The sequence below is a fragment of the Rhinoderma darwinii genome, chromosome 1, assembly GCF_050947455.1.
Source record: "Rhinoderma darwinii isolate aRhiDar2 chromosome 1, aRhiDar2.hap1, whole genome shotgun sequence".
In the NCBI taxonomy this organism is placed as follows: domain Eukaryota; kingdom Metazoa; phylum Chordata; class Amphibia; order Anura; family Rhinodermatidae; genus Rhinoderma; species Rhinoderma darwinii.
Genome location: NC_134687.1, coordinates 227,476,612 through 227,504,602, shown reverse-complemented (window position 1 = coordinate 227,504,602; position 27,991 = coordinate 227,476,612). Strand labels below are relative to the sequence as shown.

The window sequence follows — 27,991 nt, the reverse complement described above, 5'->3', positions numbered from 1 at the left end:
GGCTTGATGTGGAAGTGCTCCTGCATTGCACACTGCAAGCCCCACCCCTCTGCTCTGAGTGACAGCTCAAGTGGTCTCTTGATTAACCTCTAGACCAGTCACTCAGAGCAGAGCGTGGCATGTGTTACTGCCGCGCCGGGGGCATCAAACATCTATTTTGCGGTCAGGCAACTTGCATGCCAATGCCCTTCCTCTCCCCTACATCACCCTGTCAGCCATTTTGAGGCCTCAAAATTGCTGACAGGTTCCCTTTAAGCAGACATAATAAACTGGCCACTTCGTTTATAAAATAATACACTGCACTCTAGCTTGCCAGAGACATTTCATAGCTACTGTTGTTGAATGATCGTTCAGCAAACAGCTCTTCACAACTACCTTAAGGTCCTTTTAGATGGCCTCATACTGGGCGTGAAAACGAGCAATACAGCACGATGATCGGCGCTCGTTAACTCCATTCACAAGGAGCAATCGTTGGTAATCTATGGGCGTTACGACGATGGCTCATCCCCATGCATTTGCATCATATTGGCAGCACAACTCCCTGTTTACACAGGGAGATGTGCTGCCGACTAGCGACGATTTTTTGTGTCACATAAAAGATGCGATCGGCCAATGAGGAAGCGTTTGCTCTTTCATTGGCTGATCTTTGCCCTGTTTAGACAGGACAATGATCAGGAACGGCCATTCAACCGATCATTGGTCGTAGTAAAAGGCCCTTTAGCCAAGCAGCCATATTATTTTAATAAAGCAGGGGCTCAGATCGTTATTTCTCCTGAGGTAGGGCATTTCTGACAGACCCCAGATATATAGGATTTTCAGCTATATGAAAAGGCAGGAGAGATCAACAAAAAACGAATATTTATGTACATTTTAGCCTATAATGTAAGTGTAGGTGTGCTAATCTGTGGAGAATGGTCCTAAACAGACACGTAGTTCTCAATGTTTTAATGGGTTCAGGCCCAGACTATTTTGAGCCTTCAGGACCAGACACCGTTTAGCCATTTCTAGCATGCCTTAAATTACTATTTTTAGAACTTTTAGGCTATGTTCACACGGGGTCTTTTGCCGAGTTTATTGACGCGGAAACCGCGTCGCAAAACTCGGCAGAAACGGCCCGAGAACGCCTCCCATTGATTTCAATGGGAGGCGTCGGCGTCTTTTTCCCGCGAGCAGTAAAACTGCCTCGCGGGAAAAAGAAGCGACATGCCCTATCTTCGGGCGCTTCCGCGTCCGACCTCCCATTGACTTCAATGGGAGGCAGGAGAAAGCGTGTTTTATGCCCGCGGCGCTCAATGGCCGCGGGCGAAAAACGGCGCGATAATTGCTATTCACACGGAGTGTTTTGGGGGAGGAATATCTGCCTCAAAATTCCGTTTGGAGCTTTGAGGCAGATATTCCTCCCCCAAAATACTCCGTGTGAACATAGCCTTAGGCTTATAGTTTAAGGGTAAAATAGCGGATTTAAAAAATAAATTTTTCAATCTCCTTTTTCTGGTAATAATATAGTGTTACCCTAAAATAGACTTTTTATTTGTGATAATCATTCTCGTAAATTTTGAAAAGAAACATGTCTATTTTAGGGTAATTGATTCAGGGTTAGCATTACGAGAATAATTGACGGGGGGAGGGGCAATTTGTTGGGTGGTTTTTGTGTATTTTTTATTGAATTTATTTGTTGCTTTTTTTTACTTAATTTTTTTTATCATTATGATCTGTCCCTCAACGGTCACAAAAGACCTCTAGGGGACTTTTTTTTCAAATTAATTAATTTTTTTAAACTACATTTTTTGCATATGGGTAATCAACCCTGTTATAGTGACTATTGTACTGTTAGAGCTGTGCTGGGTCTAGTTAGATAAAGCAGCAGCCTCCTACTAGCAGCATCCCAGCGATCATTTGAACAGTCACAATCACCGGAACCAATAGGGAAGGTGGCACAGCTTTAAGCTAAATCTGCACCATCATGATCTGTTTGAACCACGCATCTGGATAATCTATTGTATTTGAATAAGAGGTGCAAAAGTCATTTATGCAAGAAGTAAAGGATTTAGCTCACCCACATAGTGTTATCATAGCTTCAGAGCCAACTGAAAAAGTCTATTGCAGTCATTAGATTAATATTTAAAAGTTATATCTTTTCACCTACGTTTTCTAGCAAATACAATTTTTGTATTACTGCAATTATGATGTCTGTATTTTACTGCATAATGGCACTAAGAGAACACATATAACCAGTGCAGTGATGAAGCTCCCACTAACTGCATTTATTCACAGTACCAGCAAATTACATATTCCATTTTATAGGCAGTGCTTTGCAATGCAATTTTCTAGTCTGCCTTGATTATATATGCAAATATAATAGTCACTGTGGAGCAGTGTCAAGGCACACAATTAAAACCACGATTAAATTTCTTACTTTTTTTCCCATCCATGTCTGCATGGATTTTGCGTGCAAGGAAACCAGCCTTGTATACTGCAGCATTGGGATCATGGGGGATGTCCAGGAATGGGTTGCTGCTACTTCCAATCCGACTAACACTCTTTGATCCCATACCATTGGATTTGTCATCATTACTGTCTGATGGGGATTTCTTCATCGCATCAACATCATCTCTGTTAAGAAAAGAAAGATATTAAAGTATATTGTCTAAATTACAACAGTTTTGTCTATAGCCATCATTATATAAAGTGGTTATTTCTATTGTAAAAAATACAATTAGGTGAGCAAATATAAGAGATCATCTGTCCTGTTGCTACTGGTTTCACCAATGCCTTTATGTTTTTTGCTCTGTAGAAGTTGATGGCATCTTCAGATGTTTATGAACATTATAGTATCACAAATAACGTATATAAAAGCTCTGTAGATCAGACATATATTTAAGCCATGCACATAATGCTTTTTATGCCGTCACTGTTGGTGGGTTGCTGGTGTTATTGTCAGCAAATGACTTAATTACTTGGTACTAGAATGAAATGTCTCTGCAGCAGAGGCTTGCGGTGTTTGCCTCAATCTCTAATGCCTCCTATACCGCATGTCCTATATATTTCAAATGATATGAGCAACAAGCCATGTTATTAGCAGCATAGTTAATGAAACATGTCATTCATATGAAATAACAACGTTGCTCCCTTACTTCTGCTGAATACATTTAAATGTATGTTTCTTAGTCACCAAAATGCGTGAGATCCTTACTTGGTACAATAGTGTTTTGACAGTTGTTGCCAGGTTGCAGCAGCTTAAACATGAATTAAGTCCCTGGCGTTCACAGAGATTTGTAGCCTAGTCCTTGGATTCTTTGCGTGATTCGAAGATTCTAGATTGCATGAACTGTAGCATATCAATGAATTTACACAAACAAATCAATCCGTTTGGAAAATTAGTTTTCCCATTCTAATTATTTATGTCTAAGGCTCTGTGCACATCACATTTTATGCCCTACATTTGAGGAAAAGTGTCCACCAATAACCCCTTTTCATGAAGTATCTGTTAAAAGGATACCATTTTAGCGTATGGGTAACAGATACCACTGTTAGGCATCTGTCACAGGCATCCGTCACCCATAGGCTATAATGGCATCCGTTTAACGTATAAGTCATGAAAAGATATTGAAAATCCAATGACAATACGTTAAACAAATGCCTGTGATGTATGCCATACAGTGGCATATGTCACCCATAGGCTTCCATGGTAAAAAAAACAACCTATAAGTAAACATCTTTATGCGGGATCCCGCAGGATAGAATAGCGTAGTCTACTACGCTATTCCAGCCATAGAAAAAAAAAGGTATACTAACGTATACCGTATAGTTATCTAGGACGCTACGAGTCCCTGCCTCACTGCGAGAAAACTATCCTGTACTGAAAACATGATTACAGTACAGGACAGTTTTCCCGTAGTGAGGCAGGGACTCCTAGCGCCATAGATAACTATAACGCAAGGAGCCCGGCTCCCTGAAGTGTGTTCGGTTGGGGAAATACCGCCGACATATGGTCCGTATATCATGTACCGAAAATGCTCGGGTGAATCCGGCCTAAGTCTGAAACAGCTATATACAATATAGTACAAATGGCTGTGCAATGTTAGGATGTACCTATCCCTATGATATTCTAAAATGATTTTATGATGCAAGTGACCTACATACATAAATACCCTCTACTGTAGTGGATTTTAAAGAGCTTTTTGTTTCATTTTACTCTTCTATAGCATTACTTTAAAAGTAAGATTCAAAAAAATAAAAAAGATACAAAATATATCTTTCAAATCTAACTGGGAGAAAGGAAAATGAATCAGATAGAAAGTTACAATTTAGCTAATACAATGATGATGCTGGAGTATTTTATATATATATATATATATATATATATATATATATATATATATATATATATACACATACACACATATATATATATATATATATATATATATATATTAATCAATGCCAAAAAACACATACTGACCGCTCTAGAGTGTCCATGAGTATTTTCCTGTTCTGCACAACAAGTAATTTTGACTTTAACATCGGGAAAATAAAGCGATGTCATCACCATAGATGAAGGATGTAGCTAGAGGCTTCACAGTGGTGGAAATGCGGACTAGACTTCTATTCATGGCTGGACACAGACATAATTTATACACCATTAGTGGTGAATCAAATATTTTGTGTCTATATCATCTCTGTATTGAAGCATCAAGTCTTGAAGCTACAAATTCCCTGTGTTGTATCTTATGCCCTGAGGACAGTGGCAGATGATGAGTTCAACCAGGGTGACACACCTGTCAAACCGTGATGCAGGTATCTTAAGGTGATCGTGGGGAGAACAGAAACCTCTGGTAGAACAAAAGGGCAAAAACACGGCCCAACTATTGACTTTCAGTAGATTTCAGTGAGGTACTTGCTCTCCTTCACATGGAACCCTGACCCAGAATTAGGTCTATAAAATGATGAATTATATAATATATACTGTAAATACACCACCAGATATCATCTGGTCGCTAGACCACCAGGCATCGTACTACTGAATGGACCAAACTTCAACAGGAGCATGCTTATTATATCACTAACCACCAGGGCCACTACATAAATATGTATTGCATATGATTCTTACGTTTTTCTGATGTTGTACGAATGATAACTGGGTCCTCAACATTTGCAATGAGTTTTGCAAAAGTGTGCAATATGCGGACAAAGAAGGGTCATAAATGCTGTTGGGAACCTTGTAAATGGTTTGGAGAACTTAGTGGGTCAACTTCTACAGTATGTTATACACAAGACTTCTAGTTATGTCCCTACAAACAATAAATATATGTGATCTCTCTTAGTCCGGCAATTCATTTCTAAAAATACTATCACCCTTCTCTATAACCAGTGTCTAGATTAAAAGCTTCAGCCAAGCAGAAAATCACAGTTAATTTGCTTTAGTAATATTGATTTTGATTAAATAAATGTTGTGAATAAACCAATATTGTCTAAAGATATTACACATACTGTACTCAACAAATGATTTGTATTGGATCTTTAATTTAATTTAACAGGAAACATTATTGTAAACTATACAGCAGTTTCTTGGAATTAAGATGTGATTAAAAATATTGTAAATATACAAGATTAGAAGAGTTAATTCACACAGATCTTTAAAACAGAATTAAAGGGGTTGTCCGAGATAACATCATATTTTCAAAAAGTGTTTCATACATTTCCGCTTATACACACACAACATAAATAAAGCAGTATTTAACCCCTTTCCGACATTTGCCATATGGGTACGCCATGGAAAGCTATGACTTCCCGCAAATTGTCGTACCCATACGCCAAATGTTTGGCACCGGCTCAGAAGCTGAGCCGGTGCCATCATCGTCGGATCTCAGCCGTATCTTACAGCTGACTGTAACGGCGGGGACCGAAATTAGCTTCGATCCCCGCCATTAACCCCTTAAGTGCAGCGCTCAAACGCAAGTGCTGCACTTAAGGTGTTTGCAGCTCATCGGAACCCCAGCAATGAAATTGCCGGGGTTCCGGTGGCTGTAATGGCTACCGGAGGCCTAATACTGGCCTCCCGGTCTGCCTTGCACAGAAACCGGTCAAGATCCACCCAGCGGCTGAGCCTGATCGGCTTCAAGATTGTGCCGGCTCAGGAGCTGATCCGGCGTCATCAGCGGTGGAAGTCAGCTGTATATTACAGCTGACATCCACCTGTAACGGCAGGAACCGGAGCTAGCTCCGATCCCTGCCATTAACCACTTCGATGCAGCAATCGAAAGCGATCGCTACATCGTAGCGGTTATTAGCAAATCGCCAGCCCTGACAGGCAATCGGGACTGGCGACTGCTGCTATGGCAACAGGAGACACAATTGTCTCCTGCTCTGCCATTACGGAAGCCGATTAGGCCCCGCCGGGAGGCGAAGCTTAATCGGCTTGCTGTCAGTGAATAACTGACAGATCTAATACATTGCACTACGCAGGTAGTGCACTGTATTAGAAAAAAATAAATCTGACAGCTGGACCTTCAAGTCCCCTAGTGGGACTTGAGAAAAAGTGTAAAAAAAAGTATAAAAAAGTGTAAAAAAAAAAGTGAAAAAAATAAAAGTTTGAAAACAATAAAAGTTTCAAGTAATAAAATAAGAGTAAAAGGGGGATTGCGTTTTATCAAGTCCTTTTATTATTGGAAAAAAAATAATGAATCATACGTATTTGGTATCGCCGCGACCGTAACGACCTGAGGTATCAAAATATTATATTATTTATTGCACGCGGTGAACCGCATAAAAAAAATGTAAAAAAACGATACCAGAGTTTCTGTTTTTCGGTCACTTTGACCTATAAATATAGGAATAAAAAAATGATCAAAAAGTCGCACGTATTCCAAAAATATTACCTATAAAAACTACAGCTCTTCTCGCAAAAAACAAGCCCTCATACAGCAGTGTCGACAAAAAAAATAAAAAGTTATGGTTCTCACAACTTGGCGACAGAAAAAATACATTATTTTTACAAAAGTAGTTTTATTGTGCAAAAAGTTGCAAAACATAAATAAGTCCTATAAAATAGGTATCACCGGAATCGTACTGACCCGCAGAATATAGTTAACATGTAATTTATAACGCTTGGTGAACGCTGTATAAAAAAACCTAAATAAAACTATGCCAGAATTGCGGTTTTTTGTTTACCTGGCTGTAATGACGGGGTAGGGAGACAGACAGGTGAGCCCTAATCTACCCGCCACTCAGTCCGTGCCTACTTGCAACGACCCGTCCTAGGCGACGGGGTACAACTGGGCGACGGTCCCTACGCTCAGTAAGTGCACGACAGACAAACAGACAAGGGTACACAGAAGCTAGGGAAACGGGGCAGCTGCCCACGGAGACACCGTGAGCAACGAGAGAAGTGAATGAGCCGAGTCAAACCAGGAGTGCACGAGGTACAAAACGCTGAGCAGCAGAGTGGTCAGTAAGCCAAGGTCAATAACAAGCAGAGGATCAGTAGTTCAAGCAGCAGCAGCAGAGCCAGGAAACAAGCAGAGCAGAATCACAAGCAAAGGAGGTACAGGAAAAACGTTCACGTTGTCGTTCCCTGAGACGTCGGTCAAGTCGTACCGCTAAAGCCATAACCTGGTCTAGGGAGTCAGAAGAGGGATAGCTAACTAGCAGGTCTTTCAGGGCGTTCGACAGACCCAACCTAAACTGGCACCTTAAGGCAGGGTCATCCCACCGAGAAGCTACGCACCACTTCCTAAAGTCAGAGCAATACTCCTCAACAGGTCTCTTACCCTGACGTAAGGTCACCAGCTGACTCTCGGCAAAGGCAGTCCTGTCAGTCTCGTCATAAATGAGTCCGAGAGCAGAAAAGAAAAGATCAACGGAGGAAAGTTCAGGGGCGTCAGGAGCCAAGGAGAAGGCCCATTCTTGGGGCCCTTCCTGGAGCCGGGACATAATTATACCCACCCGCTGGCTCTCAGAACCTGAGGAGTGGGGCTTTAAACGAAAATAGAGCCTACAACTCTCCCGAAAGGAGAGAAAAGTCTTCCGGTCCCCTGAGAACCGGTCAGGCAACTTGAGGTGGGGTTCAAGAGGTGAGGTGAGGGGCACTACCATGGTAGCATCAGGCTGGTTGACCCTCTGAGCCAGGGCCTGGACCTGTAGGGAGAGACCCTGCATTTGCTGAACCAGGGTCTCAAGGGGGTCCATAGTGGTGTGAGGGACCAGGGTAGAGTAGGTATATGGGCTTGTGATTATGTAATGACAGGGATAGGGAAACAGACAAGTCCGCCCTAAACTACCCGCCACTCAGTCCCTGCCTACTTGCAACGACCCGCCCTAGGCGACGGGGTACAACTGGGCGACGGTCCCTACACTCAATAAGTGCACGACAGACAACCAGACAAGGAAACACAGAACAAAGGGAAACTGGGAAACACCGTGAGCAACAAGAGTAGTAAATCAGCTGAGTCAAACCAGGAGAGTACGAGGTGCCAAACGCAGAGCAGGAGAGTAGTGAACAAGCCGAGTCAAACCAGGAGTGTACGAGGTACCAAACGCAGAGCAGAGGAGTAGTCAGTAAGCCAGGGTCAATACGAAGCAGGGACAAGTAGTTCAAGAAGCTGCAGCAGGGCCAGGAAACCAACAGAGAAGAATCAAAAGCAAGGAGGAACAGGAAAGGCAGGTATAAATAGACAGAGGGCGGGAGCTAGCTCCGTCTGGCCAGGCTGTGATAGGCCCTCCCACTCCTAAGCCTGCCATCCTGAGTGGTGGAAGATGGAGTCAGTCTCACAGACATAGGAGCAGGTGCAGACTGATTACCCACGGGCGTCGACACAGAAGCTGTGTCTGGCAGATCTTTTACACTGGCCTCCCAAAAAATAGGGTAAAAGGTGATCAAAAAGTCGCATGTACCCCAAAATGGTACCAATAATAACTACAGCTTGTCCCGCAAAAAAAAGCCCTCATACAACTACGTCTATGAAAAAATAAAATTAGTTATGGCTCCAATAAGTCAGGAAATATAAAAATATGCAGTTGTTTGAAAAGGCGATTTATCAAGGACCTAAAATTAGCGAACCAGGAAAGGGAGGACCCAAACATGTCCTCTGGAAGCGAGGGTGCCCGTATTATACCAGGACAACACTTTACCAGCAAAATTCCCTAAACTGCAATGGTACTGAGTGTGGACCAAAAGGGGCATAAGAAAGGACGCCATATATCAGGATTGCTTCACAGCGTAACACACATATATGGATCATTTTATTGTTTTTTTTACCCCATTATTATACCACCTGACTATGCCCCTGATGTACTCTGCCCAGCTTACATGTACCCCCACATTATAAACGGAAACACCAGCAATACTCAAACAAAACTACTACCAAGCAATATCCGCTCTCCAATAGCCAAATGGCGCTCCCTCCGCTCTAAACCCTACAGCGTGCCCAAACAGCAGTTTCCTTCCACATATATGGCATCGTCATACCCGGGAGAACCCTTTTAACAATTTTTGGGGTGTGTGTCTCCAGTGTCATAAGCTGGGCATGACATATTTGCCACTGAAATGGCATATCTAGGGAAAAATATAAATTTTTAATTTGCACCATCCGCAGCGCATTCATTTATGGAAAAGACCTGTGGGGTGAAATGCTCACTACACCCCTTAATAAATGCATTGAGCGGTGCAGTTTCCAAATGGGGTCACTTCTCAGTGGTTTCTTTTTATTATTTCACATCAGATCCTCTGCAATTTACTTTGTAAATCGCCAAATTAGGCCTCAATTTCGCATGGTACTCTCTCACTCCTGAGCCTGGTCAAATGTCCATGCAAAAGATTAGGGTCACATGTAGGGTGTAGGGGAAACACTGCATAATAATTAGGGGGCTGTCTTGTTATGGTGGCACAAGCTGGTCACCACATATTGGCATATCTATGGGAAAAATCCCATTTTCACTCTGCAACATGGAGTGCACACTAATTTCTACAAAACACCTGCGGGGTTAACATGCTCACCACTAGGTAAATGCATTGAGGGGTGTAGTTTCCAAAATGGGGTCACTTCTGGGGGGTTTCCACTGTTTTGGTCCCACAGGCTCCCAGAAATCAATCCAGCAAAATCTGCACTCCAAATGGCGCTCCTTCCCTTCTGAGCCCTGCCGTGTGCCCAAATAGCAGTTTCTGACCACATATGGGGTATTGCCGTACTCGGGACAAATTGGTTTACAAATGTTGGGTTCTTTTTTTTCCTTTATTTGTTGAGAAAATGAAACATTTTGCGCTAAAGCTACGTTTTATTGAAGAAATAGGATTGTTTTTATTTTCACTGTCCAATTCTAATAAATTCTATGAAACATCTATGGGCTCTAAATGCTTACTACACCCCTAGATGAATTCCTCAAGGGTTGTAGTTTCCTAAATGGAATCACTTTTTGGGAATTTTCATTGTTTTGTCCCCTCAGGGGCTTTGCAAATGTGACATGGCCTCCGCAAACCATTCCTGCTAAATGTGATCTCCAAAAGCCAAATGGTGCTCCATCCCTTCTAAGCCCTGCCATGTGTCCAAACAGCCGTTTATTACCACATGTGGGGTATTTTTTTACTCGGGAGAAATTGCTTTACAAATTTTGTGGTGCTTTTTCTCCTTCAGTCCTTGTGGAAATGAGAAAAAATTAACTAAACCTACATTTTCTTTGCCTACTAATTTTCACGGCCTACTTCCAATAATTTCTCTAAAAAAATGTGTGCGGTCAAAATGCTCACTACACCCCTAGATAATTTCCTTGAGGTGTGTAGTTTCCCAAATGGGGTCACTTTTGGGGGATTTCCACTGTTTTGGCACCGCAAGAGCCCTTCAAACCTGACATGGTGCCTAAAATATATTGTAATAAAAATAAGGCCCCAAAATCCACTAGGTGCTCCTTTGCTTCTGAGACCGGTGCTTCAGTCCAATAACACGCTAGGGCCACATGTCGAATATTTCCTAAAACTGCAGAACCTGGGCAACAAATATTGAGTTGCATTTCTCTGGTAAAACTTTATGTGTTATAAAGAAAATTGGATTAAAAATTAATTTCTGCAAAAAAATATGAAATTTGTAAATTTCACCTCTACTTTGCTTTAATTCCTGTGAAAAGTCTAAAGGGTTAAGAAATTTTCTAAATGTTGTTTTGAATACTTTGAGGGGTGAAGTTTTTAAAATGGGGTGACTTTTTGGGGGTTTCTAATATATAAGGACCTCAAAGCCACTTCACAACTGAACTGGCCCCTGTAAAAATAGCCTTTTGAAATTTTCTTGAAAATGTCAGAAATTGCTGCTAAAGTTCAAAGCCTTGTAACGTCCTAGAAAAATAAAAGGCTGTTCAAAAAATGATGCCAATCTAATGTAGACATATGGGGGATGTTAATTAGCAACAATTTTGTGTGTTATAACTGCCTGTCTTACAAGCAGATACATTTAAGTTGAGAAAAATGCAAATTTTTGCAATTTTTCGCTAAATTTTAGCGTTTTTCACAATTCAATACTGAACATATCGAGCAAATTTTGCCAGTAACAAAGTCCAATGTGTCACGAGAAAACAATATCAGAATCGCTTGGATAGGTAAAAGCATTCCGGAGTTATTACCACATAAAGTGAAACATGTCAGATTTAAAAAAGGAGGCTCTGTCAGGAAGGTCAAAAGTGGCTAAAGAGGGAAGGGGTTAAAAAAGAAAATCCACTTATCACATATCTTCTTTGAATTCAGCACCGTTTGTTTACATGCACTCCAGGTCCGGTTTGTTTACGTTTCCTTCGATAATACTTATTTTCCCTGTATGCATTGCAGGCTGTAATGAGCGTGCATGTACAGCCTACAAAGAGTTCATGTGTGCTGTCCTTGCTCGTCCCCGCTGACATCCTTCCCTGGACTTGTGTTTCCTTGCGGACATTCTTCTTTTTTTGCACCCCAACTCCTCCGTAGATGTCATCCCCCACCTCCCCCTCCCGCACCTGTACCTAGCGCTATTGTACGTAGCGCTATTGTACCTCACCGAAGGAGCGGAATCCCACTGTGGTCGTGGATTTCGCTCCTGGAAGCATCGCTTGATGTCTCTGTCCATATATGGACAGAGACATCAAGCCATCCGTTCTGGTCCAGAATCACCGGCCACAGTGGCGCTATGTACATAAATGCGGGGGGTGTTTGTGGGGGGTATCTACAAGTGGCTGTGTGTCACTTCCTATAAGGGGCTGTGTTTCGCAGGTGCCGTCCTTGTTCACTGTGAACACGCACAGGCGCGCTCAAAGTGAACAACTACATAGGCTGGACGGGCACTAAAGAACAAGCACCCGCAGAAACGACACGTCACCAGTGACGTGTCGTATACCATTCGAGGTCTCTCTGGTCCGAGACCAAGTGATGGGTATACGACATGACAGTGGAGGAAGCTGAAAACGTGACATCGGAGCTTATGTGATGAGCAGGAAAAAGCAGCCAGAGTGGAGAAATGAAGCAAGATTGCAAGTATATTAAGAAATTGTAAATATGTGAAATGTGGTTGTAAATGTAAAAAAAAAAAAAAAAAAGCTCTGACAAACCTTTTAAGGGTAATGGTAAAAAAAAATTATGTAGATTTGCTTTTCATATAAAATGGAGCTCAGATTTAGACTCACTGTGAATAGTAGAAGTATAGGCCACGAGATAATAACTCTGCAGCGTCTTTGGAAATTTGGGTTCCCTTTTGCTGTTGTGCACATGCCCTTATTAGAATGTATATGTTGTTAATTGCACTGTATTCTTCTGATATCCAGGACCACCATTAGTGACAGTACGGATGGGACTGTCGTTTGAGGTCCTTTTGAATTTTCAAAAAGGATGGGCCCGGCACTGCCGCATGTAACTGGGGTCTGCATTTTTTGGGTATGATCTGCGGTTTGATTTTATTTTAGTATCTGCTTTGCGGTCTGCATTTATTAAGGAGTCTGGTCTAGGTCTGAATTTTATTACTTGGGTTATGGTTTGAATTATTGTTGGGGTCTAAAATTATTTTGGGGTCTGGTCTGGGGGCTTTCCTACTCTGATCCTGCATTTTCACTTTTTTTTTTATCACAAATTTCCTTTTTATCTTCATTCACCCAATTCTCACAGAGCTTCTAACCCGTTAGATGACCCCCTGATGCTAAGGGACCAGTGGAGGCACAAAAAAACATAAGTACAGAGAGTGCTGGGGTACAAGTTAGGGAACTTATGGAGACGCAGATACAATTGAATGTAGCAGTTGCCGGGACAGTAATTTGCCGGGACGGTATAAAGATAAAGATGTCACGATCCAGCGCTGTTTGGTGATTAAACAGGAATCGATATTCCTTTTATTGGTGTTAGGGATCTGCCAGGTACTTCATCTAGCTACACTCCTGGGATTAATCAATCCACACCTGAGGCCAGACCTGTTCGACTGACACCTTCTCCCACCAACCAGGGTGGCAGGCTCAGGAGTGGGAGAGCCTATCGCGGCCTGGTCTCTCGGAGTTAGCTCCGCCCCCTGCCCTTTATTACCTGCCCTGTGCTCTCCCTCAGTGCTTGTAATTCTTTTGGATTCCTGGCCCCACTGCTGCTTGCTCCAGCCTGCTTCTGCCGTGCTTCTGCCTTGCTGCAGTTCTGCTTGACCTGCTTTGCTTGCCCTGGCTTGCGTCTGTCTCCGTGCCCGCTCGGGTGTACTCACTTCGTCCTGGTCCTGACTGTTCGTTCGCCGCCCCGTTTCCTCGTGGCGTTCCGTGGCTACTGCCCCTTCCCTTGCGTGTTCCCTGTTTGTCTTCCTGTGCACTTAGCCAGCGTAGGGACCGCCGCCCAGTTGTACCTCGTCGCCTAGGGCGGGTCGTTGCAAGTAGGCAGGGACAGGGCGGTGGGTAGATTAGGGCTCACTTTCCCTTCACCTCCTTCCTGCCATTACATAATTACAAGCCCTTACCTAGTCTACCATTTCTCCTACGCTGACGCTATCATGGACCCCCTTGAGACCCTGACCCAGCAGATGCAGGGCCTCTCCCTACAGGTCCAGGCCCTGGCCCAAAGGGTCAATCAGGGTGACGCTGCTTTAGTAGTACCCCTCACCTCACCTCTAGAACCCGACCTCAAGTTACCTGACCGGTTTTCAGGGGACCGTAAGACGTTTCTCTCCTTCCGGGAGAGTTGCAGACTGTATTTCCGCCTAAAGCCCCACTCCTCAGGTTCCGAGAACCAGCGGGTGGGTATCATCATATCCCGACTCCAGGAAGGGCCCCAAGAGTGGGCCTTCTCCTTGGCTCCTGACGCCCCTGAACTTTCCTCTGTTGATCGTTTTTTCTCTGCCCTTGGACTCATTTACGACGAGACTGACAGGACTGCTTTAGCCGAGAGTCAGCTGGTGACCTTACGTCAGGGTAGAAGACCGGTTGAGGAATACTGTTCTGATTTTAGGAAGTGGTGCGTAGCTTCTCAGTGGAACGATCCGGCCCTAAGGTGCCAGTTTAGGTTAGGATTATCTGACGCCCTGAAGGATCTGCTGGTTAGCTACCCCTCGCCTGACTCCCTTGACCAGGTTATGGCCCTAGCAGTACGACTTGACCGACGTCTCAGGGAACGTCAGCTAGAACGCTTCAGTGTGCTCCCCTCTGACTTTTCTGCGATTCCCCCCGAGGTCCCGTCTCCTCGCCCCTCCACGGAGGACTCGGAGGTACCTATGCAACTCGGGGCCTCCATGTCCCCTCGACAACGTAGGGAGTTTCGCAGAATGAATGGTCTCTGCTTCTACTGTGGGGACGACAAGCATCTACTGAACACCTGTCCCAGGCGCAAGAATAAGAAGCCGGAAAACTTCCGCGCCTAAGTGATCATCGGGGAGGTCACTTGGGCGCACAGGTATTTCCCGTTAATGTGAAACGCAATAAAATTTTGCTTCCCTTTCAGGTCTCGTTTGCTGGCCGGTCTGCCACGGGCAGTGCTTTCGTGGATTCTGGCTCATCTGCTAATATCATGTCTGTGGAATTTGCTATGTCTCTAAAGATGCCTTGTATTGATTTACCTTATCCTATCCCTGTAGTAGGAATCGACTCAACACCCCTTGCTAATGGTTATTTTACTCAGCATACTCCTGTTTTTGAACTCCTGGTTGGCTCCATGCATTTGGAGCAGTGCTCTGTACTGGTGATGCAGGGATTATCGTCTGATCTGGTTTTAGGCCTTCCCTGGTTGCAGTTGCATAATCCCACATTTGATTGGAATACTGGGGATCTCACCAAATGGGGTAATGAATGTCTTATGTCATGTCTTTCTGTTAACTCTATTTCTCCCCGGGAGGAGGTAAACACACTTCCTGAGTTTGTTTAGGACTTCGCCGATGTGTTTTCTAAGGAGGCCTCCGAGGTGTTGCCCCCCCATAGAGATTACGATTGCGCTATCGATTTGGTGCCTGGTGCCAAGCTTCCTAAGGGTAGGATATTTAATCTTTCATGTCCTGAACGTGAAGCGATGAGGGTGTATATCCAAGAATGCCTGGCCAAGGGTTTCATTCGCCCCTCGACTTCTCCTGTAGGTGCTGGCTTCTTCTTCGTGGGGAAGAAGGATGGTGGTCTTAGGCCGTGCATTGATTATCGTAACCTGAATAAGGTCACCGTAAGGAACCAGTACCCACTTCCTTTGATTCCGGATCTTTTTAATCAGGTTCAGGGAGCCCAATGGTTTTCTAAGTTCGATCTACGGGGGGCATATAACCTTATCCGCATCAAAGAGGGGGATGAGTGGAAAACTGCGTTCAACACACCCGAGGGTCATTTCGAATACCTGGTCATGCCCTTTGGGTTGTGTAATGCCCCTGCTGTCTTCCAGAATTTTATTAATGAAATCCTGAGAGAGTACCTGGGTAATTTTCTTGTTGTGTACCTTGATGACATACTGGTGTTTTCCAAGGACTGGTCCTCCCACGTGGAGCATGTCAGGAAGGTGCTCCAGGTCCTTCGGGAGAATAATCTGTTTGCTAAGACTGAAAAATGTGTCTTTGGGGTACAGGAGATACCATTTTTAGGGCAAATCCTCACTCCTCATGAATTCCGCATGGACCCTGCCAAGGTTCAAGCTGTGGCGGAATGGGTCCAACCTGCCTCCCTTAAGGAGTTACAGTGTTTTTTAGGGTTCGCCAACTATTACAGGAGATTTATTGCCAACTTCTCGGTCGTCGCTAAGCCTCTTACGGACCTTACCCGCAAGGGTGCCGATGTCCTCCATTGGCCCCCTGAGGCAGTCCAGGCCTTTGAGACTCTCAAGAAGTGCTTTATCTCGGCCCCCGTGCTGATTCAGCCCAACCAAGAGGAGCCATTTATTGTGGAGGTTGACGCTTCCGAGGTGGGAGTGGGGGCCGTCCTGTCCCAGGGTACCAGCTCCCTCACCCATCTCCGCCCCTGTGCTTACTTCTCTAGGAAGTTTTCGCCCACGGAGAGTAACTATGATATTGGCAACCGCGAACTTCTAGCCATTAAATGGGCTTTTGAGGAGTGGCGGCACTTCCTGGAGGGGGCCAGACACCAGGTAACGGTCCTTACTGATCACAAGAATCTGGTTTTCCTAGAATCGGCCCGGAGGCTTAATCCTAGACAAGCTCGGTGGGCACTATTCTTTACCAGATTTAATTTCTTGGTTACCTATAGGGCTGGGTCCAAGAATATTAAGGCTGACGCTCTGTCACGTAGTTTCATGGCCAATCCTCCTTCCGAGAAGGATCCCGCTTGTATTTTACCCCCTGGTATAATCGTCTCTGCCACGGATTCTGATTTAGCTTCTGATATCGCGGCTGATCAGGGTGCAGCTCCCGGGAACGTCCCTGGGGACAAACTGTTTGTTCCCCTGCAATACCGGCTGAGGGTACTCAGGGAAAACCATGACTCCGCTCTATCCGGTCATCCTGGCATCTTGGGCACCAAACACCTCATTACCAGAAACTATTGGTGGCCTGGGTTGCCTAAAGATGTTAGGGCTTACGTCGCCGCTTGTGAGGTTTGCGCTAGGTCCAAAACCCCTAGGTCCCGACCTGCGGGCCTACTACATTCCTTGCCCATTCCCCAGAGACCTTGGACCCATATCTCCATGGGGCCCCAGTCAATATCGTTTCTGACAGAGGGGTACAATTTGTTTCCTTATTTTGGAGAGCTTTTTGTAAAAAGTTGGAGATTGATCTGTCCTTCTCCTCCGCCTTCCATCCCGAAACCAATGGCCAAACGGAAAGGACCAACCAATCCCTGGAACAATATTTAAGGTGTTTCATCTCTGACTGTCAATTCGATTGGGTCTCATTCCTTCCCCTTGCTGAATTTTCCCTGAATAACCGGGTCAGTAACTCGTCAGGGGTCTCCCCGTTTTTCTGTAATTTCGGGTTTAACCCTAGGTTCTCCTCCGTCTCCCCTGGTTGTTCCAATAATCCTGAGGTAGAGGAGGTTCATCGGGAACTGTGCACTGTCTGGGCCCAGGTTCAGAAGAACCTAGAGGCGTCCCAGAGCGCACAAAAGATTCAGGCGGATAGTAGACGTTCTGCTAACCCCCGGTTTGTCGTCGGGGATTTGGTCTGGTTGTCGTCCAGGAACTTGCGCCTTAAGGTCCCGTCCAGGAAGTTTGCTCCCCGATTTATTGGACCTTATAAGATCATTGAAGTCCTCAACCCTGTATCCTTCCGTCTGGAGCTCCCCCCATCCTTTCGCATACATGACGTCTTCCATGCCTCCCTCCTTAAACGCTGCTCCCCGTCCTGGTCCCCCTCGAGGATACCTCCTGTTCCCGTTCTCACCCCTGAGGGGGTGGAATTCGAGGTGGCCAAGATTATGGACAGTAGGATGGTCCAGGGCTCCCTCCAGTACCTGGTCCATTGGAGAGGATACGGGCCGGAGGAGAGGACTTGGGTACCTGCCCGTGATGTTCACGCTGGGGTATTGATCAGGAGGTTCCACCTCCTCTTCCCCACTAAACCGGGTCCCCTTAGTAAGGGTCCGGTGGCCCCTCATAAAAGGGGGAGTACTGTTAGGGATCTGCCAGGTACTTCATCTAGCTACACTCCTGGGATTAATCAATCCACACCTGAGGCCAGACCTGTTCGACTGACACCTTCTCCCACCAACCAGGGTGGCAGGCTCAGGAGTGGGAGAGCCTATCGCGGCCTGGTCTCTCGGAGTTAGCTCCGCCCCCTGCCCTTTATTACCTGCCCTGTGCTCTCCCTCAGTGCTTGTAATTCTTTTGGATTCCTGGCCCCACTGCTGCTTGCTCCAGCCTGCTTCTGCCGTGCTTCTGCCTTGCTGCAGTTCTGCTTGACCTGCTTTGCTTGCCCTGGCTTGCGTCTGTCTCCGTGCCCGCTCGGGTGTACTCACTTCGTCCTGGTCCTGACTGTTCGTTCGCCGCCCCGTTTCCTCGTGGCGTTCCGTGGCTACTGCCCCTTCCCTTGCATGTTCCCTGTTTGTCTTCCTGTGCACTTAGCCAGCGTAGGGACCGCCGCCCAGTTGTACCTCGTCGCCTAGGGCGGGTCGTTGCAAGTAGGCAGGGACAGGGCGGTGGGTAGATTAGGGCTCACTTTCCCTTCACCTCCTTCCTGCCATTACAATTGGCATAGAAAAATAGATGAATGTAAAAGACAAGGTATCGAGGTGGTTTCAAAATGGTAAGTATCAAAGCCTACGCGTTTCAAACACTAGCTGTGTTCTTAGTCATGGTAGAAATTGGTTCAGAGTGCACTAGACCAGAGGAGGTGCACGAATAGGGTCCCAACCCAATCGTATTTAGAAAAAGTATTCGGCACACAATCGTTGGCGCCAAAAATAAGCGGAAATCCGCCATACTGATGACAGCGCCGTACATCTGGATACACCAGCGACCAGTGGGAACAAGTGCCTGACGAAGGTCCTTTGACCGAAACATTGCATGCACCAAACCCCTGGCATCCAATACAATAAAAATCAAAGCATTCAAAACCAACGATTGTGTGCCGAATACTTTTTCTAAATGTGTTCTTAGTCATGGCGGGTAACACCTAAGGACGCAGATACTATTAAATGTGGCGTCGCTACCGCTATAGCAGCCATAGCAGCTGCTAGCGGCGCCATCAGGCATGGGGGGCACGTGCTACAGAGGTAGTTACGCCACTATAGCCTTAAATTTTAATTTATATGAACTAAGGAAACTGGTCAACTCGCGTTTAAAAGGGCTCTATCAGGCATTATAGCTTTTTCATACAGTGATGTGTAATGTAGCACTGTTCTAGATATCTTTTTTTCTAGGATGATGGTATTTATTTTTAAAATGACATCTGGCAATTGTTTTCCTTACAAAGGCTTAACTTCATGTATTAAAAAAAACAGGTCATGGAAGGAAAATATATCTTAGAGTTGACACTGCACAGAATCTGGTAAAGTGTTCTAAAGCAGTATGCATAGAAATAAAATTGGTTAAAGGCGATGTTTTTTTTTTCTTTTAATGTTATGTATGTATATGTGCATAATTTATACTTTTCTACTATAGATTTATTAAAAATTAAATGCAGTTTTAGAGCTGCAGCTTTTATTTTTTTCCCCTTTTCATAGAAGTTGCCTAACACCGCCGATAGCCGAATCGGTCAGTGAGCTGCTCTGGAGACTCGGCTGACATTGGCTTCTGTGTGCCTTTGATACACAATATAGCTCTAATATCGATCAAATCTAAGTTCATCAACTTAAACGGTATTCGGGTTAGATTGTGTGTCAGAGGCACACAGGAGATGCCGTCGGCCGAGCCACCAGTCCAACTCACTAACATATTTGGCTTACAGCGGCATTATCCAGCTTCTATGTATAGTGGATACATATAAGTGTAAAAACAAAATAATTTTTTTAATAAATCTATATTAGAAAAATATTTATTGCTGCGGTGGTCAAAATATCATCCCGTATTAGAGGAGTCTCCATAGGACACACTGAACATCGTATAGGTCTCTTTGCGGATGACGTTATATTGTGTTTGTCCTCTCCTGGAGACACTTTGCCTTATATACTCCGACTCATCCAGGAATTTGGGGAGATCAGTTATTATAAAATCAATACATCAAAATCTTTAATTTTAAACATGGGCATTCCAAAATATACACAGTTGCAATTACAAAAGGAATTTCCCTTTAAATGGCTTGAAGGAACAATTACTTATTTAGGGATTTCTCTTACCTACCCATGTGGTAAGTTGAGGTCGGTTAACTATAACACTTTACTGCAGGTTTTGAATAAGGACATCATATCCTACTCTAGATTTCCTTTATCCTGGATGGGCCGTATTGAAGCCTCTAAAATGCTACTTCTCCCAAAAGTGTTGTATTACTTTCGAAACCTCCCAATTCCCAAATCTATTCTAAGACGTATTCAAATGGTGTTTACAAGATTCATTTGGAATGGGAAGAAGCCAAGGGTTGCAGCAAAAATACTGCATTTGTCTGTAGCTAAAGGAGGTCTGGGATATCCGAATATTGTTGCTTACTATAATGCGGCTATTCTGGACCAATTAAAACATTGGTGGTCATGACTCATATGATAAAAATAAGCGCTGGGTGGAGTTAGAAGCGCATATATTACACAGTTCAGACTTAAAGAGGCTCTGTCACCAGATTTTGCAACCCCTATCTGCTATTGCAGCAGATAGGCGCTGCAATGTAGATTACAGTAACGTTTTTATTTTTAAAAAACGAGCATTTTTGGCCAAGTTATGACCATTTTTGTAGTTATGCAAATGAGGCTTGCAAAAGTCCAAGTGGGTGTGTTTAAAAGTAAAAGTCCAAGTGGGTGTGTATTATGTGCGTACATCGGGGCGTTTTTAATACTTTCACTAGCTGGGCATTCTGATGAGAAGTATCATCCTCTTCTCTTGAGAACGCCCAGCTTCTGACAGTGCAGATCTGTGACGTCACTCACAGGTCCTGCATCGTGACGGCCACATCGGCACCAGAGGCTACAGTTGATTCTGCAGCAGCATCAGCGTTTGCAGGTAAGTCGATCTTACCTGCAAACGCTGATGCTGCTGCAGAATCAACTGTAGCCTCTGGTGCCGATGTGGCCGTCACGATGCAGGACCTGTGAGTGACGTCACAGATCTGCACTGTCAGAAGCTGGGCGTTCTGAAGAGAAGAGGATGTTACTTCTCTTCAGAGCGCCCAGCTAGTGAAAGTATTAAAAACGCCCCGATGTACGCACATAATACACGCCCACTTGGACTTTTACTTTTAAACACACCCACTTGGACTTTTGCAAGCCTCATTTGCATAACTACAAAAATGGTCATAACTTGGCCAAAAATGCTCGTTTTTTAAAAATAAAAACGTTACTGTAATCTACATTGCAGCGCCTATCTGCTGCAATAGCAGATAGGGGTTGCAAAATCTGGTGACAGAGCCTCTTTAAAGGATGTGTTGGGCTCTGTGAGGATGGGGGAACACATATTGGGTAAATTATCCCCTACAATTAAAGCATCTATTCAGATTTGGAAGGGTGTGGCTGATAATGCCTCTATTCTTCCTCTTAGACGTAGTATGGTTTCCTTAGCTATGGTGCAACGTTGCATACCTAATTCAAATTTTTCAGAATGGACTACTAAAGGTATTAGTTCATTGGAATTATTATACGATAACAATTTATTGTTACCCTATTCTATAATTTCTTCTAAATATGATCTAAACCCTAAGGATTTTTATAAATCTTTTCAGTTGAGACATGTTCTTTCCACTGTTAAGTTTACAGTCAATGCCCCCACTTCTAATTATGAAAAATATTTTTATAACCCCAAGTTGATAACTAAAGGAATATCTAAAGCCTATGAGGCAATTCATCAGGATGAATCTTCTTTGCCTACCCTTAATTTTATACAAAAATGGGAATTGGAGTTGGGAGGTACATATAGTATTGAACAGCTTTTAAAATCTGTTCTAAGTCTTCCCACTGTGTAAATCATCTGGAAGGCTCTCGAAAATTGCTTTATAGATGGTACATGACTCCATACCGCCTATCCAAAATGTTTCCTATGGTGTCCTATATCTGTTAGCGATGCAACGCTTCTGTTGGCTCATTATTACATATTTGGTGGAGTTTTGATGTCATCGCTCCGTTTTGGGTAGAGATACAACGAATGTTAACCAGCATAATCGGTTTTCCGGCTCCGTGGGGACCAGAAGTAGCACTGCTTTCTTTGAAATTAGAGGATATAGGCATTGAGAATAGTACGGCTATGGTACATGTGCTAACTGTAGCGAGAACAAGTATTGCTCAGAGATGGAAAAGCGCTTCTATTCCGTCTAAGGTAGAAATCTTGCACAAGGTTCAGTACAATTGTATTATGGAACATTTAATTTCCACAAGACTACATAAGACACAGGAATTTGTTTACAAATGGTCTAAATGGCTTGCTTTTAATGGCTCACAGCTTCCTTTATAGAAAGACCTCATAAAAGTGTATTAGGGTCCTTATTTATATTCTAAATCCTAGAGCAGGGACTTTATATTTGTCTGTATGTTTTTGTTTTTTTTTACATTGGAAAGGTGTAAAATAGTAAAAATTAAACTTATCGAAGTTCAACTCTGGTTACATTATTAATTAACGACACTATGATTATCTTATTATGTACCCAGTATGATTCTAATACATGTATGTGTATACTGACTATAAGATTAACTTTAAATCTTTATGCTTTTTGCGATTTCATAAATTTGGAAAAAAACATTTCAATATTTCCAATGTTAATGTCTTGTTTATTTTTGTATAACTTTGAAAAACCTTTAATAAAAATTGTGTTAAAAAAAATATTTATTATGCCCAAACACATCAATAACATAAAAAAAAAATGGCATTAAAGGTTTTCATAGCCTTTAAATGACACTGGTCCCCCAAACTCTAGGGCTCTGTTCACATGTGAGTTGTAGCGACCATTATAAGTCAATGGTGTCAGTCAAGGCTGTTGGGATTCATTGTACGATATGTGAACAGAGCCTAGGCTGCATAGAATTGCCTACATTGATGAAGATTTAACCTTTGCATTGCCGAAGGATAAAAAACCATGTCAAAATTCTGCAACAAATTCAGACTAGCATTGTACTGTACTTTGTTGTGGATTTTCAATACAAAATCGACAAAACTCCAAAAGTTCCTACCATTAGACAATTATCTCAGTTTACACGCTGTATTACGTCCTGGTTCTTGGCGGGACATCGAGTTATTCTTTAGTTCTAATCCTACATGTCCCATGATGCTTTTCATACTCTTATCAAAGTTATCCCAATAAATCCCTCTGCACTTCCTTTTTATTCTTCTGCCCTTTCTATCCTGAATGTGCCACATTTCTTTTAGCCCTTTACTGCAACAGAAAAAAATAGAAGATGTCAGAGGTAAAACTTCTTGTTAGAGTCCATTGAATCCTTGTTAGTGCCAATGTCCACCGCCCTTGTGGTGGACGACTTGACCGACGTGTACTTTACGCTGCGGTCATGTGTCCTCAAGCAGCGTTGACGATGCTCTCTTAATGCATTTCGCTGCTGGATAAGCCACTGATGTCACTATGCAGTGGCTTCTATGGTACCGGAATCCCCGGCCGTAGTGCAGTATGAACATGGGGGATTCCCGACGTCACTTAGACCCTGAACAGGCGCAATGAGGTATCGATGCAGGGGGCTGAGATGTCTACTCAGCTACAGCCCCTTTCGGTCACATTCTGGATGATGCGCCGACACCAAGTGAATGAGGAAGTACTCCAATGTCACGTGTAGCGGTGTCGGCGCGTCATCACGAACAGGAAAACTACAAAAAGAACGGATCACGTGACCGCAGTGCCGACATTCTGTATGTTTGAGAAACTAAATATAAAGTATATTACTAAGTAATTTATTAAGTATTGATTAAGTGTTTAAGAGAACATTTTTGTTATCTGGATAACCCCTTTAACCCCTTAACGCCGAAGGACGGATATATCCGTCCTCAGCAGCTGCTAGTTCGCGCAGGAGGACGGATATATCCGTCCTGTGATGGCGCGGGTACTGAGACTGTACCCACACGATCAGCGGCAGGAGCACGGCTGTTATACACAGCCTGGCTCCTGCTGCAACTGCCGGAATCGAAGCACGCGCCGATTCCGGCAGTTTAACCCATTAAATGCCGCTGTCAACAGTGACAGCGGCATTTAATGTGTTTGACAGAGGGGGGAACTCCCTCTGTCTCCCGATCGGCGCCCCCGCAAACAAATCGCGGGTCGCCGTCGGGTTTCCATGACAGCCGGGGGTCTAACAAAGACCCCCAGGTCTGTCTTCAGCATCTGCCTGTTAGGCGATGCCAGAGGCATGACCTAACAGGTTGCCTGTCAGTTTTACACTGACAGGCAATAATGCTTTGGTATACAAAGTATACCAAAGCATTATATATGCGATCGGCATATCGCATAGTGAAGTCCCCTGGTGGGACTAAAAAAAAAAAAGTAAAACCGTTAAATAAAGTTTGTGAAAAAAAAAATATTACAGTCAAAGTCAAATAAAACTACTTTTTTGCCCCAAAAAGTGGTTTTATTTAATAAAACGGTCAAAACAAATCACACATACACATATATGGTATCCCCGCGATCGTAACAACTTGACCAATAAAATGAACACATTAATTAAACCGCCGGATGAACGGCGTCCAAAGAAAACGCAAAAAACAACGGCAAAATTCTCTCTTTTCTCCCATTCCCCCCATAAAAAATAAAATAAAAGTTCATCTATAAGTCCTATGTACCCCAAAATAGTACTAATGAAAACTACACATTGTCCCGCAAAAATCAATCCCACGTACGGCCACATCGACGGAAAAATAAAAAAATTACGCCTCTTGGAACGCGGCGATGCAAAAACAAGTAATTTTTTTCTAAAAGGGTTTTTATTGTGCAAACGTAGAAAAAACATATAAAACCTTTACACATTTGGTATCCCTGTAATCGTGCCGACCCATAGAATAAAGTTAACATGTTATTTACGCTGCATAGTAAACGGCGTAAATTTATAACGTGAAAATTAATGCTGGAATAGCTGCTTATTTTCAATTCTCTCCTAAAATAAAGTTAATAAAAGTTAATCAATATGTTATAAGCATCTAAAAATGGTACAATTACAAAATACAACTCGTCCCGGAAAAAACAAGCCCTTATACGGCTATGTCGACGGAATAAAAAAAGAGTTACGACTCTTGGAATGCGACCGTGGAAAAACAAAAAATAATCCTTGGTCATTAACGTGCAAAATGGCCCGGTCATTAAGGGGTTAAAGTGATTTTCCAATTGTAAATAAATAAAGCGGAATCATTGTACAATAAAACATTCTACAAAAATTTGAGGTATTTATATTTACATTTTTCAATTCCTCACCATTATCATGCACTTTGCTTGCTCAGTCAACAGGGGCAATTCTTGTTTAAATCCAGAGGCTGAAAACCTAGACAGACCTAATATTTCTCCCAACTCTAGGTCTGTACTGTAGCAAATTAACAGGAGAGAGGTATCCCTGCAGTATATATTTAACTCTGGAATTTCTGGGGATTAGCTATAATCTGTACAACTGTGTTTATAGCTAAAACATTCGCTCACCCAGGCAGTGTATTTAATAGGAAGTCAAAATCATCTGGACTTGGATTAGATCTAAAAGGCTTCTAGATTTCTAGACCTGGCTTCTTAAATTGTGTGGTAAGAAGATTTTCCTATAACTAGAGGACAGTTAAAAAATGTGCGCAACCAAGTTAAAGGGGTATTCCCATCTAAGCATTTATGACATATCCACAAGATATACCATAAATGCCTGATCGGTGTGGGTCCCACCCGATGGGACTCTTACCTATAGCGGCAACAGGAGACCAGTGACTCCTGATCACCAATTCCCGGCTGCTGCAGTCTCCATACACTTAAATGGAGTAGTGGGAAGTGCTCCCCTCATGAATAAGCAAGGCTCATAACTATGAGTTCGCTGAATTCTTTGATAGCTCCTATTAGCCATGCGGCACAATATTTTTTTGTGCCGTTTGGGCTAATAGGATAGGGGAGCCTTAGGATCTGCCAGGCACAGCTTCTGTATCCACGCCCATAGGTAATCAGTCTGCACCTGCTTCTATGTCTGTGAGACTGACTCCATCTTCCACCACTCAGGATGGCAGGCTTAGGAGTGGGAGAGCCTATCACAGCCTGGCCAGACGGAGCTAGCCCCCGCCCTCTGTCTATTTATACCTGCCTTTCCTGTTCCTCCTTGCTTGTGATTCTTCTCTGTTGGTTTCCTGGCCCTGCTGCAGCTTCTTGAACTACTTGTCCCTGCTTCGTATTGACCCTGGCTTACTGACTACTCCTCTGCTCTGCGTATGGTACCTCGTACACTCCTGGTTTGACTCGGCTTGTTCACTACTCTCCTGCTCTGCTTTTGGCACCTCGTACTCTCCTGGTTTGACTCGGCTCGTTTACTACTCTTGTTGCTCACGGTGTTTCCGTGGGCAACTGCCCCGTTTCCCTTTGTTCTGTGTTTCCTTGTCAGGTTGTCTGTCGTGCACTTATTGAGTGTAGGGACCGTCGCCCAGTTGTACCCAGTCGCCTAGGGCGGGTCGTTGCAAGTAGGCAGGGACTGAGTGGCGGGTAGTTTAGGGCGCACTTGTCTGTTTCCCTATACCTGTCATTACAACAGCATAGTCTGATGACAGATCCACTTAAAGGGGTTTTTACGGGAATAAAGTTTAATTATTCTATAAATCAGCAACTTTTAAATATACTGTGTTTCAAATTGTCACCATTTCTAAGATCACTGTTTGCGGTCAGAAAATTGTATATAAGAAATTTGTAAACACCGTGATATCTGGATTGTGTTCATTTTGGTTGTTGACTTGCCACCTTGGTGACTGAACTACCCATAAGGCTGGGTTCACACGACCTATTTTCAGGCGTAAACGAGGCGTATTATGCCTCGATTTACGCCTGAAAATACGGCTCCAATACGTCGGCAAACATCTGCCAATTCATTTGAATGGGTTTGCCGACGTACTGTGCCGACGACCTGTAATTTACGCGTCCTCGTTTGACAGCTGTCAAAAGACGACGCATAAAATGAAGGACACTTCATTGGACGTAATTTGAGCCGTTTTTTATTGAATTCAATGAAGAACAGCTCAAATTTACGGCCGTCAAAGACGCCTCGCAAAATGCGAGGAGGAGCAATTACGTCTGAAACTACGGAGCTGTTTTCTCCTGAAAACAGTCTGTAATTTCAGATGTAAAAGGCAGCTATCGTGTGCACATACCCTAAGGGGATAGCTGATGTGTGAACCTTCCTACCATTCTGATTAACTGAGGAAGCCAGTCAGTCTTTTGGATTTGACTTTACCACTTCTAGAAATAATATCGGAATGAATGAAAACCACCAGAGATAGACCAATAAATGTGTTTTTGTATAAAGAGCTATAAAAGGTTTTCAGATAAATCCTATGGAAACATAGAGTTATCCTATAAACTAATCGTGAGCGATGCCTGGAAGTCAAACTCTAGTCCCCAGCTGTGTAAGGCCTCATGCACACGGCCGTGCCCGTAATCATGGCCTGCAAAGTATGAGAAAACGGCCCGTAAAAAATGAAAAATAGGACATTCTCCATAATTAACGGCACAGTTCTATGGCACGGAACCCTTCCATATCGATAGGGAAATTAGTCCGCGGGCAATAGAACTGGGCGGGGCCGTAAATTGCGAACCGTACTGCGGTCCGCAATTACAGAGATTTTTTACGGTCGCATGCATGGGGCCTTAGGCCTCATGCACGCGGCCGTGCCCGTAATCACGGCCAGGCGCATTTTGGGAGCACGGCCCGTAAAAAACGAACAGTAGGACATGTTCCATAATTCACGGCACAGAGATATGGAAAGGTGTCCACGGCCAATAGAACCAGGCGGATCTGTAATTGCGGACCGTATTGCGGTCCACAATTACGGAGATTTCTTACGGTCGTGTGCATGGGGCCTTACACAGCAATGCAAGCT

General features: G+C 43.7%; 1 protein-coding gene across 8 annotated transcripts in view; it reads right to left on the bottom strand.

The window, feature by feature from the left end:
* The window catches only part of LOC142759603 (PH and SEC7 domain-containing protein 3-like), a 683,786-nt gene that overhangs the window by 111,272 nt on the left and 544,523 nt on the right, over positions 1 to 27,991 (bottom strand). For all 8 annotated transcript variants that reach the window (XM_075861948.1, XM_075861956.1, XM_075861962.1 and 5 more), the window contains one exon: positions 2,417 to 2,613. In XM_075861948.1, coding sequence (XP_075718063.1) covers positions 2,417 to 2,613 — 197 coding nt within the window. The remainder of the gene's footprint in view (positions 1 to 2,416; positions 2,614 to 27,991) is intronic.